General features: G+C 38.1%; 1 protein-coding gene across 8 annotated transcripts in view; it reads right to left on the bottom strand.

Annotated features, from left to right (window-relative positions):
- The window catches only part of TRIQK (triple QxxK/R motif containing), a 166,045-nt gene that overhangs the window by 102,927 nt on the left and 48,764 nt on the right, over positions 1 to 14,354 (bottom strand). For 5 of the 8 annotated variants that reach the window (NM_001435310.1, NM_001435311.1, XM_059874499.1 and 2 more), the window contains one exon: positions 580 to 661. In NM_001435310.1, the coding sequence (NP_001422239.1) occupies positions 580 to 640 (61 nt within the window). In that variant the 5' untranslated portion in view covers positions 641 to 661. Of the gene's footprint in view, positions 1 to 579; positions 662 to 3,512; positions 3,607 to 14,354 lie in introns of all 8 variants that reach the window. The other 3 variants (XM_059874498.1, XM_005215698.5, XM_059874500.1) reach the window with 2 other exon arrangements.

Raw genomic sequence — 14,354 nt, 5'->3', positions numbered from 1 at the left:
GACTTGATTGTGACCTAGTATGTAGGTAATTTTTTGTAAATACTCCATGCATTATTGAAAAGATTGGGTAGGAAATCCTGCACTTAGAGCACAGTCTCAATCAGAGAAGATTCCTTTTATCTTTCTATGCTGATGACTGGACTTCTCTCTAGTTCACCATTTTACTAAGGTTAAATTTTAATGGAGAATTTTGAGGCTATCACATTATTGCCACCAAGAGTCATCAACAGAACTGAAAGATTTCATAAGGATAACAAGAAATAAACATGATAATATTAAAATTACTGACTACATACAAGCACACAGCCTTAAGAATAAAAATAGAAGTATTTTTGCTTTTACCAAGTCAATAAAAATTGTAAGAGCTTCAAAAAATCCTAAGTACAAAAATGTATTTCTTTATAGATAAATAAGGCTGCGCTTATTTTTGTTCTTTAAAACCTCTGTGCATTCCCTTGTTACTCATATTCTGTGCATCATATGTATGAGGAAAAAGTTATTTTGTTAATATCGCACACAACTGCTTTTTTTTCTTCATCTTAATTCATAAGAATGTATCAAAGGGGATTCATTGCTTACCAATTTGCTTTCTGTACTGATCAACAGGAAGTTTTATAGTGGAGGCATCTTTTCTGCCCATCTTTGATCTCCAAGATGCCTGCTGCAAAAGAAAAAAAATAATTATGATGAAGTCCTAAAAAAATCAAAAGGACTGTCTAAAAGCTACAGGAATAATTCATTTCATAAAATTTGCTTTTAAAGCAATGGATAAAAATTCATTTGACTCATTCCCATTCAGTTCAGTTCAGTTGCTCAGTTGTGTCTGAATCTTTGCGACCCCATGGACTGCAGCACACCAGGCTTCCCTGTCCTTCACCATCTCCTGGAACTTGTTCAAACTCATGTCCATTGAGTCCGTGATGTCATCCAACCATCTCATCCTCTGTCGCCCCCTTCTCCTCCTGCCTTCAATCTTTCCCATCAGCATCAGGGTCTTTTCCAATAAGTCAGCTCTTCTCATCAGATGGCCAAAGTACAGGAACTTCAGCTTCAGCATCAGTCCTTCCAATGAATATTCAGGATTGATTTCCTTTAGGATTGACTGGTTTTATCTCCCTGCAGTCCAGGGGATTCTCAGGAGTCTTGTCCAATACCACAGTTTGAAAGCATCAATTCTTCAGCGCTCAGCCTTCTTTATGGTCCAATCTCACTCACATCCATACATGACTACTGGAAAAACCATAGCTTTGACTAGACGGACAAATCAGCAAAGTGATGTCTCTGTTTTTTAATATACTGTCTAGGCTTGTCATAGCTTGCTTCCAAGGAGCAAGCATCTTTTAATTTCATGGCTGCAGTCACCATCTGCAGTGACTTTGGAGCCCAAGAAAATAAAGTCTGTAACTGTTCCCAAAATTATTTCCATTGAGTGAATGAAAGTCGCTCAGTTGTGTCCAACTCTTTGCAACCCCATGGACTGTAGTCTACTAGGCTCCTCTGTCCATGGAATTTGCCAGGGCAGAACACTGGAGTGGGTAACCATTCCCTTCTCCAGGGGATCTTCCCAGCCCAGGGATCAAATACAGGTCTCCCATATTGCAGGCAGATTCTTCACCGTCTGAGCCAACAGGGAAGTATGTTATTCCCATTAGATTTTGGAAAAAAATATAAAATTACTTCAAATAAATTATCAAAAAATATAAAAATTACAAAATTATTTCAAATACAATTGCTGGTAATTAAATTTCCCAAATGTTTTTCTTGGCAACATTCATTTTATCAAATACTATCAAGGCTCAATTAAACCACCCTGTTATAGAGCTGAATATGGTATTTAAGTTGAGAGTTTCAGTCATTTTGATGAGCTACTCTGTTTTCCTGGGTCTCCCATGTATGCGTGCTATAAACTTTTGTTTGAGTGTCACCTGTCAGTCTGTCTTATATTAATTCTTAGACCAGCAAGAAGAGCCTGTAAGGGTAGAAGAAAATTTTTTCCTCTTGTATACTACATTATATGCACTGTTTGATTTAATCCATAACATATCTTTCAAATCCTATTCTTGTTATTGAATTTAAATATTGTAGCACAGAATGTGGGAGAAGGCAATGGCACCCCACTCCAGTACTCTTGCCTGGAAAATCCCATGGACGGAGGAGCCTGGTAGGCTGCAGTCCATGGGGTCGCTAAGAGTCAGACACGACTGAGCGACTTCACTTTCACTTTTCACTGTCATGCATTGGAGGAGGAAATGGCAACCCACTCCAGCGTTCTTGCCTGGAGAATCCCAGGGATGGCGGGGCCTGGTGGGCTGCCGTCTATGGGGTCGCACAGAGTGGAACACGACTGAAGCGACTTAGCAGTAGCAGCACAGAATGCAACCTACCAACCAAAATCCATATTCTCCGTTTCTTCCTGGCACTATATTTCCTAGCTTCAAGTCAAACATTTCACTGAATTATTGCCAGTAGAATATGAACGGAAGTGATGTGTGCCACTCCAGACCTGCACACTAAAAAAATCTCCCTGTGTTCTTTTTCCCCTTCCAGTTGGCTAGAAGGGAAACAATCCCCCGACAAACCCTAGGATATATTTGTAAGGACACAGAATCCTGATCTGCTTGGGATGGAGGAGGGTATTATCTCACTTACGTACTACTACTGTCGACTGAAAAAATGCATAATCTACAAATTGAGAGTAAAGACAGCGTACCTAATAGCTCTAAGAGACTGCTCCAAAAAGGCAAATCGGGGATCCAGGATAAGGAGAAGTTTTTTTTGTGACAAAAGACCAAGTTGGAACATAACATGATTATTGTTAATAAAAGAGAACCAGACGTGTCAAGTTTAAGAAATTTAGCACTTGTCTATGTAGGGGAAGATGCAGGAGCCCGGGTTCACTGAAATCACTCCTTTGTTACGCACTTCAGCCATCTGGGGCCAGCACCCTGTGCTTTCTCATCCCCAGCTTCCTCAGGTACACCATCAGGGGTGGCTGCTGTGGCTGCCTGCGAGGTGGGCTTGGCCAGCCCATTTGCCTCCATCCTGAGTTCCCTCAGGGCTCACCATCCTGCGGCTGTAATGTAATGACTTGATGGCTGCAATATCCTTTGTTCACTGATAGGGCAGGCAACATTTTAGTTCTCACCCTCATTGTACTCTACTGAAAAAGAAATGAAATTCTACTGTGACCAAATCATGTACATTGGTGGGGTCTATTATAGACGTTAGCGTTCCCCAGAGTGGGGCCTGGAAGGTGTCCCTCACTGCTTCCAGGAAGGAGCTGCAGGATAAAGATGAAGTCAGGCAAGAACTAGCCAGTTAACAAGCAAAACCACGAGGGATTAGAGGGCCCAGTAATTTGGGAACAAGTGTGGAAAAGGCGACTTCTAAATACCAAATAGCAGAAAAAAAAAAAATTAATGAGATCTTGAAGAAAAAAGTGCTCATTAAGACCTCTCAGTTTTAAAATGGAGGAGGGGATCAAGAGCAGATCAAGAATGTTCCTTTCTCACCTGAAGCTATTGTTCCAGATCACCTGGAGGCAGCCACTATAGAGAGACATAGGAGGTCTGATGTTTATAGAGAAAGCAGACTTGAGAACCATGTCTAGGAAAGAAATTGAGGTGTGATTACTGGCAGGTGGAACTAAAAGGAAATGGTAAAAATGTTACTAAACTCTGAGGGAATTGTATTTACAGGGAAACCAGAAACTTTGTTTAAAAACATCTGTGAATGAAAACCAATCAATCCTTGGCCCTCTAAACTTAAACCAACAGAGTGTTGCCATAAGAAGACAAACTGTGGATATGTAACGCACTTCATAGGTGACCCGGAAGAGGAGTCATCCAGAAGGCAGAGAAGGGAATTTCTCCAAAAAGACCATAATTAGAGGCTAAGCAAGAAACTCCTACTGTCACTATAATGGGCCTTCTCAGTGGTCTCCTGTACAACATGGATCCATGATCCCACTGTGTTTCCCATCTTGCCTCTAAATGGGAACAATTATCGGAGATATGAAGCAGTTGTCCTTTGCTTCACTATTATTTATTAGAAGCCAGGTGAGGCTGGGAATAGTAGGTAAATTTCATTATCTGTAAACCTCAAGGAACCACTGATTGTGTACTGGCTTGAGAACCATGACTTTGGAGATGGAGAACTTTAGGATTTCCCTACTGGGCAGGCAGGAAAAAGGATGCACATGGCTAACTCATGATCAGAAATATGGAATTTAGGGAAAGCTATTTACTAAATTGCATGTTCTCCTTTTTTTCTTTCCTGGTCACACTCAATTACATATTTCAGCTTCCTGTGGGCATGTGACTGAGTTTCAGTTAATGGAATATAAATAAATTAATCTCCTGGAGAAGGGAATGGCTACTCATGCCAGTATTCTTGCCCAGAAAATTCCATGGACAGAAGAGTCTGGCAGGCTACAGTCCATGAGGTTGCAGAGTTGGACATGACTGAGTGACTAACACATGGTCACACAGAGCAATAATAACAATGATCACATGTTATACAGTAAAAGACATCTCCAAAGTAATAATTTCTACCTATATGTAATAAAATTATAAATTCACCTAAAATCACTTTTATATTCATAATAATCTTCAGATTTAATATCACAGTAATTGCTGCTGCTGCTGCTAAGTCACTTCAGTCATGTCCGACTCTGAGGAATGTACAAAGTTAAACAAAAAGTCAAATAAATTGTCTTCATATCTCATAAACCATGTAGTTATTACATCTAAGATAATACATCCTTAAATTTCAGAATTGAAACCAAGACATCACCTAATCCTATATTCTCACTTGTTATAATTCAGAACATTAAAAATAATTCTAATAATACAAAACCCATAAATGTCAATAATTTTATTATAATTTATTCACATAGCAATTCCATTTGCAAGTGTTTTGCATTTGTTAATTGTAGATAGGACTCAAGTTATTTTGATCTTGATTGCGTAAGACTAGACAAGATGTCAATACATTTTAGGAAGGAAGTTAGTTTAAATGAATAGAGGCACCATATATTATTCCCTCTTTAATTTATTCTTTTTGTTGTTGTTGTTCACCCTCATGGAATAGCTTAAATGTTTAAAAAGCAAGTTATTAAGGCTACTTACCAACACAGTCACTCACTAGGTTTCCCTCAGTTCTTTCCTGGTCATTTAAACAAACATCTAAACAAACAGAACACTGTGGGCTTCCCTAGTAGCTCATACGGTAAAGCATGCAATGCAATGCAGGAGACCCAGGTTCAATCCCTGAGTTGGGAAGATGCCCTGGAGAAGGAAATGGCAACCCACTCCAGTATTCTTACCTGGAGAATTCCATGGATAGAGGAGCCTGGTGGGCTACAGTCCATGGGGGTCACAAAGAGTCAAATAAAGATAACACTTTAGAGGCCAGTATTTTATTCTTTTATTATCTGGAGTAAATTTTTAAAATGTCAGGAACTCACAGAGACTATCTTTTCACCAAAGTAAATTGAACTTTATTTACTCTAAAATATACTTTAAATATAAAAAACTATAGCAAAAATTAAAAAGCTAAATAACCTAAAGTTTTATCAATATAAGGGCCTATACTCTATGAATGATACATTTTAGGTATATAATAACCTGTGAATATGAAAACTTTAAGAGAATTCCAACCTAGGAGAGACATTAAAGAGGAACTAGTTTTTCTATTTAGGTGATTGGTAATTCCTATGTAAAATTTCAAAAATTTAAACTTTATTCTTGTCTTTGAAATTATCTTCTATTTTTTAAGCAAGGATACATTTTAACAAATGTTGAAACAAACAAAAAAAGCCTAGAGGACACACATATGTCCTATGATAAAAATCAGATTTTTATCAATATTAGTTGCAAAAATGCAAGAAGATGGGAAATATTTTACTTTCCTAATAACCATATTGAGCTATTTTAAAAGACCTATAGAGAAACCCATCCATGTCTATGGTACAAACTGTCAATGCCTCACACATCTAGAACCTCTAAATTGCTCTGACTTTCTTTGTTCTTCAAAGCCTTGCAGTAATCATCATTCATTTCTATTGCTTTGATGGTTAGATAGCAAACTCCCAAGAAATCCAGGGAGACATTAGCACATACAGCCACAATTTCTAATAAGACAGCTATTTGCATATCAGATCAGCCACAATTTAAAATGTGTTGTGATAGATGCGGAAAGGGAATAACAGATTTATATTAGCATGTACAATACCAAGATTGTTTTCACAATTTAATTCCTTAGAGATTACATCTCATCACCTTCTTTCATAAAGAAGGCTACATTCCCTGAGGAATTAACTTGCTCTGAGATCCAGCTAAACTAAAATATGGATTAATAAGATAATATTTATTATTTATGAATTTTGCTGTAGGAATGATTTCAGATTAAATCATCAGAGAAGTTTTTAACATTCTTGAAACTTGATAACACAGTTTTAAGGAAGAAAAAAATGCTAATTTTATTTAATGCCTAAATTGCATATTAAAACAATTCATAATTAACTTTACTTGATTAAAACTGTATGTTCTTTAAGACTTTTAAAATTAAAGAGAATACTTAGTTTTTAATATCTTTTCTTAACCTAAATTTTGCACTGCAATTTGCTACCTATATTTTTAAGCATAACATGTGACCTTTAAAACAAAGATAGCGTTATACTCAGTCACATTCCAATGAACTTATTTTATTGCCCATTTATACCTCTCTTATGAAATCTAGAAAATACATGTAAAGAAATAAGAAACATGAAGCTTTCACATATGTCTCTGCTTCCAGAAAAAGAATTCAATCCAGACCGTGATATTTAAATACAGATTAAAACATAGGTTATTAAAAATATTCAATCCATGACCACAAAAAAATAACCAGCTCAGTTATTAAGGCTGTAAGATAGAACTTACAAAAAAAAAAAAAAACCCTCTTACTTAAGTATGAAGTTATAAAGAGGCCAAAAATGTTTGGCTATGACTTGATCAGAATTGAGAACCACTTATGAAAATACCATATTATGCTGGATGCTGGAATGAAGAAAGACAAACATCTCCGATCTAACATTCCAGGGTAATATTCTAAAAACTCAAAACTGATCAGGTAATTAACATGCTTAAGGCATCCAAGTGATGGCCCTTTTCCCTATATTAAGCAAAACTCCTTACTATAAAGAGCTATTAATGATTCAGGTTTATCATTTGTTCCCCACTCATGTTACTGTGCACTATCAAATTAGGCTTCTAGGCCCATGATTTGACAAGGTCATTTACTTTTTACTTTAAATGTCAGTTCCGTATCTCCAAATTCACGGAAACTATATTTTAATATTTCAAACAAGGGTACATGATTCAGATCTCCGGAGATAATTCTCCACACTTAAGGAAATGAAGTTCAGTTCAGTTCAGTCACTTAGAGGTGTCTGACTCTGTGAACCCATGGACTGTAGCACGCCAGGCCTCCCTGTCCATCACGAACTCCTGGAGTTTACTCAAATTCATGTCCATTGAGTTGGTGATGCCATCCAATCATCACATCCTCTGCCTTCAATTTTTCCCAGGATCAGGGTCTTTTCCAATGATTCAGTTCTTATATCAGGTGGCCAAAGTATTTGAGTTTCAGCTTCAGCAGCAGTCCTTCCAATGAATATTCAGGATTGATATCCTTTAGGATGGACTGGTTGGATCTCCTTGCAGTCCAAGGGACTCTCAAGAGTCTTCTCCAACACCACAGTTCAAAAGCATCAATTCTTCGGTGCTCAGCTTTCTGTATAGTCCAACTCTCACATCCATACATGACTACTGGAAAAACCATAGCCTTGACTAGACAGATCTTTGCTGGCAAAGTAATGTCTCTACTTTTTAATATGCCATCTAGGTTGGTCATAACTTTTCTTCCAAGGAGCAAGCATCTTTTAATTTCATGGCTGCAGTCACCATCTGCAGTGATTTTGGAGCCCAAGAAAATAAAGTCTGACACTGTTTCCACTGTTTCCCCATCTATTTGCCATGAAGTGCTGGGACCAGATGCCATGATCCTAGTTTTCTGAATGTTGAGCTTTAAGCCAACTTTTTCACTCTGCTCTTTCACTTTCATCAAGAGTCTCTTTAGTTCTTCACTTTCTGCCATAAGGATGGTGTCATCTGCATATATGAGATTATTGATATTTCTCCCAGCAATCTTGATTCCAGCTTGTGCTTCATCCAGCCCAGCGTTTCTCATGATGCACTCTGCATATAAGTTAAATAAGCAGGGTGACAATATACAGCCTTGACATACTCTTTTTTCCTATTTGGAACCAGTCAGTTGTTCCATGTCCAGTTCTAACTGTTGCTTCCTGACATGCATACAGATTTCTCAAAAGGCAGGTCAGGTGGTCTGGTATTCCCATCTCTTTCAGAATTTTCCACAGTTTATTGTGATCCACACAGTCAAAGGCTTTGGCATAGTCAATAAAGCAGAAATAGCTGTTTTTCTGGAACTCTCTTGCTTTTTTGATGAGCCAGTGAATGTTGGCGATTTGATCTCTGGTTCCTCTGCCTTTTATAATTCCAACTTGAACATCTGGAAGTTCACGGTTCATGTACTGTTGAAGCCTGGCTTAGAGAATTTTTCGCATTACTATACTAGTGTGTGAGATGAGTACAATTGTACAGTAGTTTGATCATTCTTTGGCATTGCCTTCCTTTGGGATTGGAATGAAAACTGACCTTTTCCAGTCCTGTGGCCACTGCTGAGTTTTCCAAATTTGCTGACATATTGAGTGCAGCACTTTCACAGCATCATCTTTTACAATTTAAAATAGCTCAACTTGAATTCCATCACCTCCACTAGCTTTGTTTGTAGTGATGCTTCCTAAGGCCCACTTGGCTTCACATTTCAGGATGTCTGGCTGTAGGTGAGTGATCACACCATCGTTATTATCTGGGTCGTGAAGATATTTTTTGTATAGTTCTTCTGTGTATTCTTGCCACTTCTTAACATCTTCTGCTTCTGTCAGATCCATACCATTTCTGTCCTTTATTGAGCCCATCTCTGCATGACATGTTCCCTTGGTATCTCTAATTTTCTCGAAGAGACCTCTAGTCTTTCCCATCCTATTGTTTTCCTCTATTTCTTTGCATTGATCACTGAGGAAGGCTTTCTTATCTCTCCTTGCTATTCTTTGGAACTCTGAATTTAAATGGGTATATCTTTCCTTTTCTCCTTTGCTTTTCACTTCTCTTCTTTTCATAGCTATTTGTTAGGCCTCCTCAGACAGCCATTTTGCTTTTTTGCATTTCTTTTTCTTGGGGATGGTCTTGATCCCTGTCTCCTGTACAATGTCACAAACCTCCATCCATAGTTCATCAGGCATTCTGTCTATCAGATCAAGTCCCTTAAATCTATTTCTCACCTCCACTGTATAATTATAAGGGATTTTATTTAAGTCATACCTGAATGGTCTAGTGGTTTTCCCTACTTTCTTCAATTTAAGTCTGAATTTGGCAATAAGGAGTTCATGATCTGAGCCACAGTCAGCTCTCAGTCTTGTTTTTGCTGACTCTATAGAGCTTCTCCATCTTTGGCTGCAAAGAATATAATCAGGCTGATTTCGGTGTTGGCCATCTCGTGATGTCCATGTGCAGAGGCTTCTCTTTGTTGTTGGAACAGGGTGTTTGCTATGACCAATGCCTTCTCTTAGCAAAACCCTATTAGCCTTTGCCCTGCTTCATTCTGTACTCCAAGGTCAAATTTGCCTGTTACTCCAGGTGTTTCTTGACTTCCTACTTTTGCATTCTAGTCCCCTATCATGAAAAAGACATCTTTTTTGCGTGTTAGTTCTAGAAGATCTTGTAGGTCTTCATAGAATTGTTCACCTTCAGGTTCTTCACCATTAATGGTCAGGGTATAGAGTTGGATTACCATGATATTGAATGGTGTTCCTTGGAAATGAATAGAGATCATTTTGTCATTTTTGAGATTGCATTCTAGTACTGCATTTCAGACTCTTTTGTTGACTATGATGGCTACTCCATTTCTTCTAAGGGATTCTTGCCCATAGTAGTAGATATAATGGTCATGTGAGTTAAATTCACTCATTCCAGTCCATTTTAATTTGCTGATTCTTAAAATGTCAACATTCACTCCTTCCATCTCATGTTTGACCACTTTTAATTTGCCTTGATTCACAGACCTAACATTCCAGTTATGCAATAATGCTCTTTACAGCATTGGACTTTATTTCCATCACCAGTCCCATCCACAACTGGGTGTTGTTTTTGCTTTGGCTTCATCTCTTCATTCTTTCTGGAGTTATTTCTTCACTGATATCCAGTAGCATATTGGGCACCTACCGACCTGGGGAGTTCATCTTTTAATGTCCTATCTTTTTGCCTTTCCATACTGTTCATTGGGTTCTCAAAGCAAGCTTACTGAAGTGGTTTGCCATTCCCTTCTCCAGCGGACCACGTTTTGTCAGAACTCTCCACCATGACCCATCTGTCTTGAGTGGACCTATACAGCATGGCTCATAGTTTCACTGAGTTAGACAAGGCTGTGGTCCATGTGATCAGATTGGTTAATTTTCCATGATTGTGGTTTTCAGATGGAGAAAGATAAGAAGCTTATGGAAGCTTCCTGATGGGAGAGACTAACCGAAGGGGAAACTGGGTCTTGTTCTAATGGGCAAGGCCATGCTAAGGAAATGAAAATTAGTTAATTAAAAGACTATCAGAACTATGGTTTTCCAATAATCATGTACAGATGTGAGAGTTGGACCATAAAGTAGGCTGCATGCCGAAGAATTGATGCTTTCAAATTTTGATGCTGGAGAAGACTCTTGAGAGTCCCCTGGACAACAAGGAGATCAAACCAGTCAATCTTAAAGAAAATCAACCTGGTATATTCACTGGAAGGACTGATGCTAAAGCTGAAGCTCCAATACTTTGTCCACCTGATTCAAAAAGCTGACTCATTGGGAAAAAATCCTGATACTGGGGAAGACTGAAGGCAAAGGGAGAAGGGGACAACAGAGTATAAGATGGTTAGACAGTATCAGTGACTCAATGGACTTGAAATTCAGCAAAATCTGGGAAATAGTAGAGGACTAAGGAGCCTGGCATCTTGTAATCAATGGGGGTCACAAATAGTAAGACATGACTTAATGACTGAACAACAGAAAAGACTATCAAAGTGTGACACAGCATTCAAGTAGACAGTTTACACTTTGACATAAGTGTAATAATAGTGAGACAGGTCTGCTATAGAACACATTCCTACTGTATAAAGCTGGAGAGCTTAACAGTGGTCTTCCTAATTTTTCAGGGATCAAACTGACCATTTTTGTCTTTATTTGCCAAATTACTTTCCTTTGTAGGTGCAGAAAGAGCATATAAGAACTTGAATGTGTGAAAAGGTGAGTTCTAAAATGGTGATCACTTGGCAACATTGACATAAAAATTAACAAGAAAAGTAACTATAGGACAGTACTCTGTATGACTCCAAAAAGTTACATTATAAGAAAGAAATCTTAGTGGTTGGGACTATCCTTCCACCACACTTAGAACTAAAGTGATTACAGCTGGGACAACTGTATATTCTTACAGGAAAAAAAAAAACCCAGGACCCTATCTTATCACACACAAAACTCACAAAAGATATAAATAATAAAACAACAAAGCTGCTAGGGAAAAAATGAAGATTATTTTCATGACCTTGGGGTAGGCAAATAACACTTTAGAGAGAGAACACAGATAGTATGTAGCATCAAAGGAAAAAAAAAAAAAAGCATCTACTGGACTTAATCAAGTAAGAAAATAAATAGGTGACCTATATATAGGAAGCAAATATTCATAATACCTGTATATGACAAACAGAACTTGTATCTAGATTGTATAAAGAATTCTCAATAATGTAAAACATACAAACCTACCAAAAAATGGATAAAAGACACTTCACCAAAGAAGATATTCGTATAACAAATAAGCACACAAAAAATTTCTCAACACCAGTAGTAATCAGCAAAATGTAAATTAAAATTAGAATTGTATCACTACACACCCACTAGAATAATTCACATAAAGATTTGCTCTACAGAATGTTGGGAGGATGTGGAGCAACTAAAACTCACATGTGTATAAGTTGTAAAATCATACAAATATGTTGGAAAATTGTTAAGCAATTTCTCATAACGTTAACTATTAATAATTCTTCTCTTATGCATTTATCTAAAAGAAATATATACATATGCTCACAAAAAAAAAAAGCTTCATGAAAGGATATTCATAGTATTTTTATTCATAATAGCCAAAAAAATGGAAACAGCCCCAATGTTGATAAATATAAAAACTGGAAAACTGTGGTTTATTCACATAAAGAGATACTACCCAGAAAAAAACTACTGATAATATGCAACAATGGAAATTAATCTCAAAAACAGTACTGTAAGCAAAAGCAGCAATGACTCTTTTGGACCTAAGTTGAATAGGCATTTACCATTTCATTATAAGTGGCCTTATAGCATAATTTAACCAATGTAATCCCTGGTCCTTCCCTGACACATACACTTAAGTATACTTTCCGTGGGATAAGAAATATGTACAAGGTGAGAAAGCACAGATCAAAAGTCTAGACAAATCTATTACAAAATAAGTAAAAGGAAGGAGACAGATAGGATAATGAGTAGAGAGGAACTAAGGCGGAGGGAGGTTTTCTTTATGCCTTGTTTTGTTACATGTGAGGGCATGTTTGTTTTCCTTTAGGTTTGCTTTTTGTTTTAATTTTTTATACTTATTTACACACTTATTTTTGGCTATCCTGGGTCGTCTTTGCTGCACACAGGCTTTCTTTAGTTGTTGTGAGTGGACGCTACTCTCCAGTTGTGATGCATGGGCCTCTCATTGCAGTGGCTTCACTTATTGCAAAGCACAGCCTCTAGGGTACATGGGTTTCAGTAGTTGCAGCATGTCACCTCAGTAATCATGGTGCATAGGCTTAGTCTCCCAACAGCATCTGGAATCTTCCCAGACTGAGGATCAGACCCATGCTCCTTGCATTGGTAGGTGGATTCTTTACCACTAAACTCCCACGGAAGTCTGAGATGTTTGTTTTTGAGAACACATGGAAATTTGAGTTGGTCTAAACATTAATTGGAAAGACCTAGTACAAAGTATGGAGAAGGCAATAGCAGCCCACTCCAGTACTCTTGCCTGGAAAATCCCATGGATGGAGGAGCCTGGCGGGCTGCAGTCCATGGGGTCGCTAAGAGTCGGACACGACTGAGCGACTTCCCTTTCACTTTTCACTTTCATGCATTGGAGAAGGAAATGGCAACCCACTCCAGTGTTCTTGCCTGGAGAATCCCAGGGACGGGGGAGCCTGGTGGGCTGCCATCTATGGGGTCGCACAGAGTCGGACACGACTGAAGTGACTTAGCAGCAGCAGCAGCAGCAGCAGTAGTAGAAAGTAAGGAGGTGAAGATACAGGGGGAAAAAACTAGAGAATCATGGAGGTTTCCAAGTAGATAAGAAGGGACAGAATTCAATGTACACTGAAGTACTAACCAAAGCAGATACTTACTTACTTCACTTCAGCAGGAAAGAGGAAAAACAATGAGTAAAATTATATGTAAATTTCGAGGTTTGGTACATAAAAGTAGAGGGAGCTCTAAGTGGTAGTTCTCATTTCATATGAATTAGGAGGCAAGGTTATCTCCTAAAAGTTAAATGGGAGGTAAGAAGTTTGGAGATTTAAGAGTGCAAAGGCTGAAATTTCTGTTGTGGAGAAATGGAAAGAGGTGTCTAGGGAAAATAGGATAAATCAGTAACATTATGAGACCACATTAATTCAGTAACCATGAATCCATGGTAGCAGCAAACTACATGATTGCAAATAATGTATTTCTGAGTGCTCAGCTGTGCATTGCTGGTTTAGGGGAGGGGTAGACAGCTGGATCAAGCAAAGTTTCAATTTTCTCTGACAGGCATAACAGAAGGGCAGTAGAGCAAAAAAGACTAGGATACTATATAAAGTAGGGGAAATAATGTACCATGGAGTTTAAAGATAGAAAAAGAAGTGAAGATTGGTTCAGAGTAGCAGAGTAGAAGGATGTGCACTCTCCTCCTGCGAGAACATCAAAATCACAATTAACTACTGAACAACCGTTGACAGGCAGATATTGGAACCCACAAAATGATACCCTATGTCCAAAGACAAAGGAGAAACTGCAGTGAGATGAGAGGAGGGGCACAATCATGATAAAATTAAATCCCATACCCACCGAGTACATCCTAGAACTAGAGAACAGATCACAGAAGTTCTTCTACTGTTGTGAAGATTCTGAGCTCCATGTCAGGCTTCTCAGC

The sequence above is a fragment of the Bos taurus genome, chromosome 14, assembly GCF_002263795.3.
Source record: "Bos taurus isolate L1 Dominette 01449 registration number 42190680 breed Hereford chromosome 14, ARS-UCD2.0, whole genome shotgun sequence".
NCBI lineage: Eukaryota > Metazoa > Chordata > Mammalia > Artiodactyla > Bovidae > Bos > Bos taurus.
This window is presented reverse-complemented; position numbering and strand designations above follow the sequence as displayed.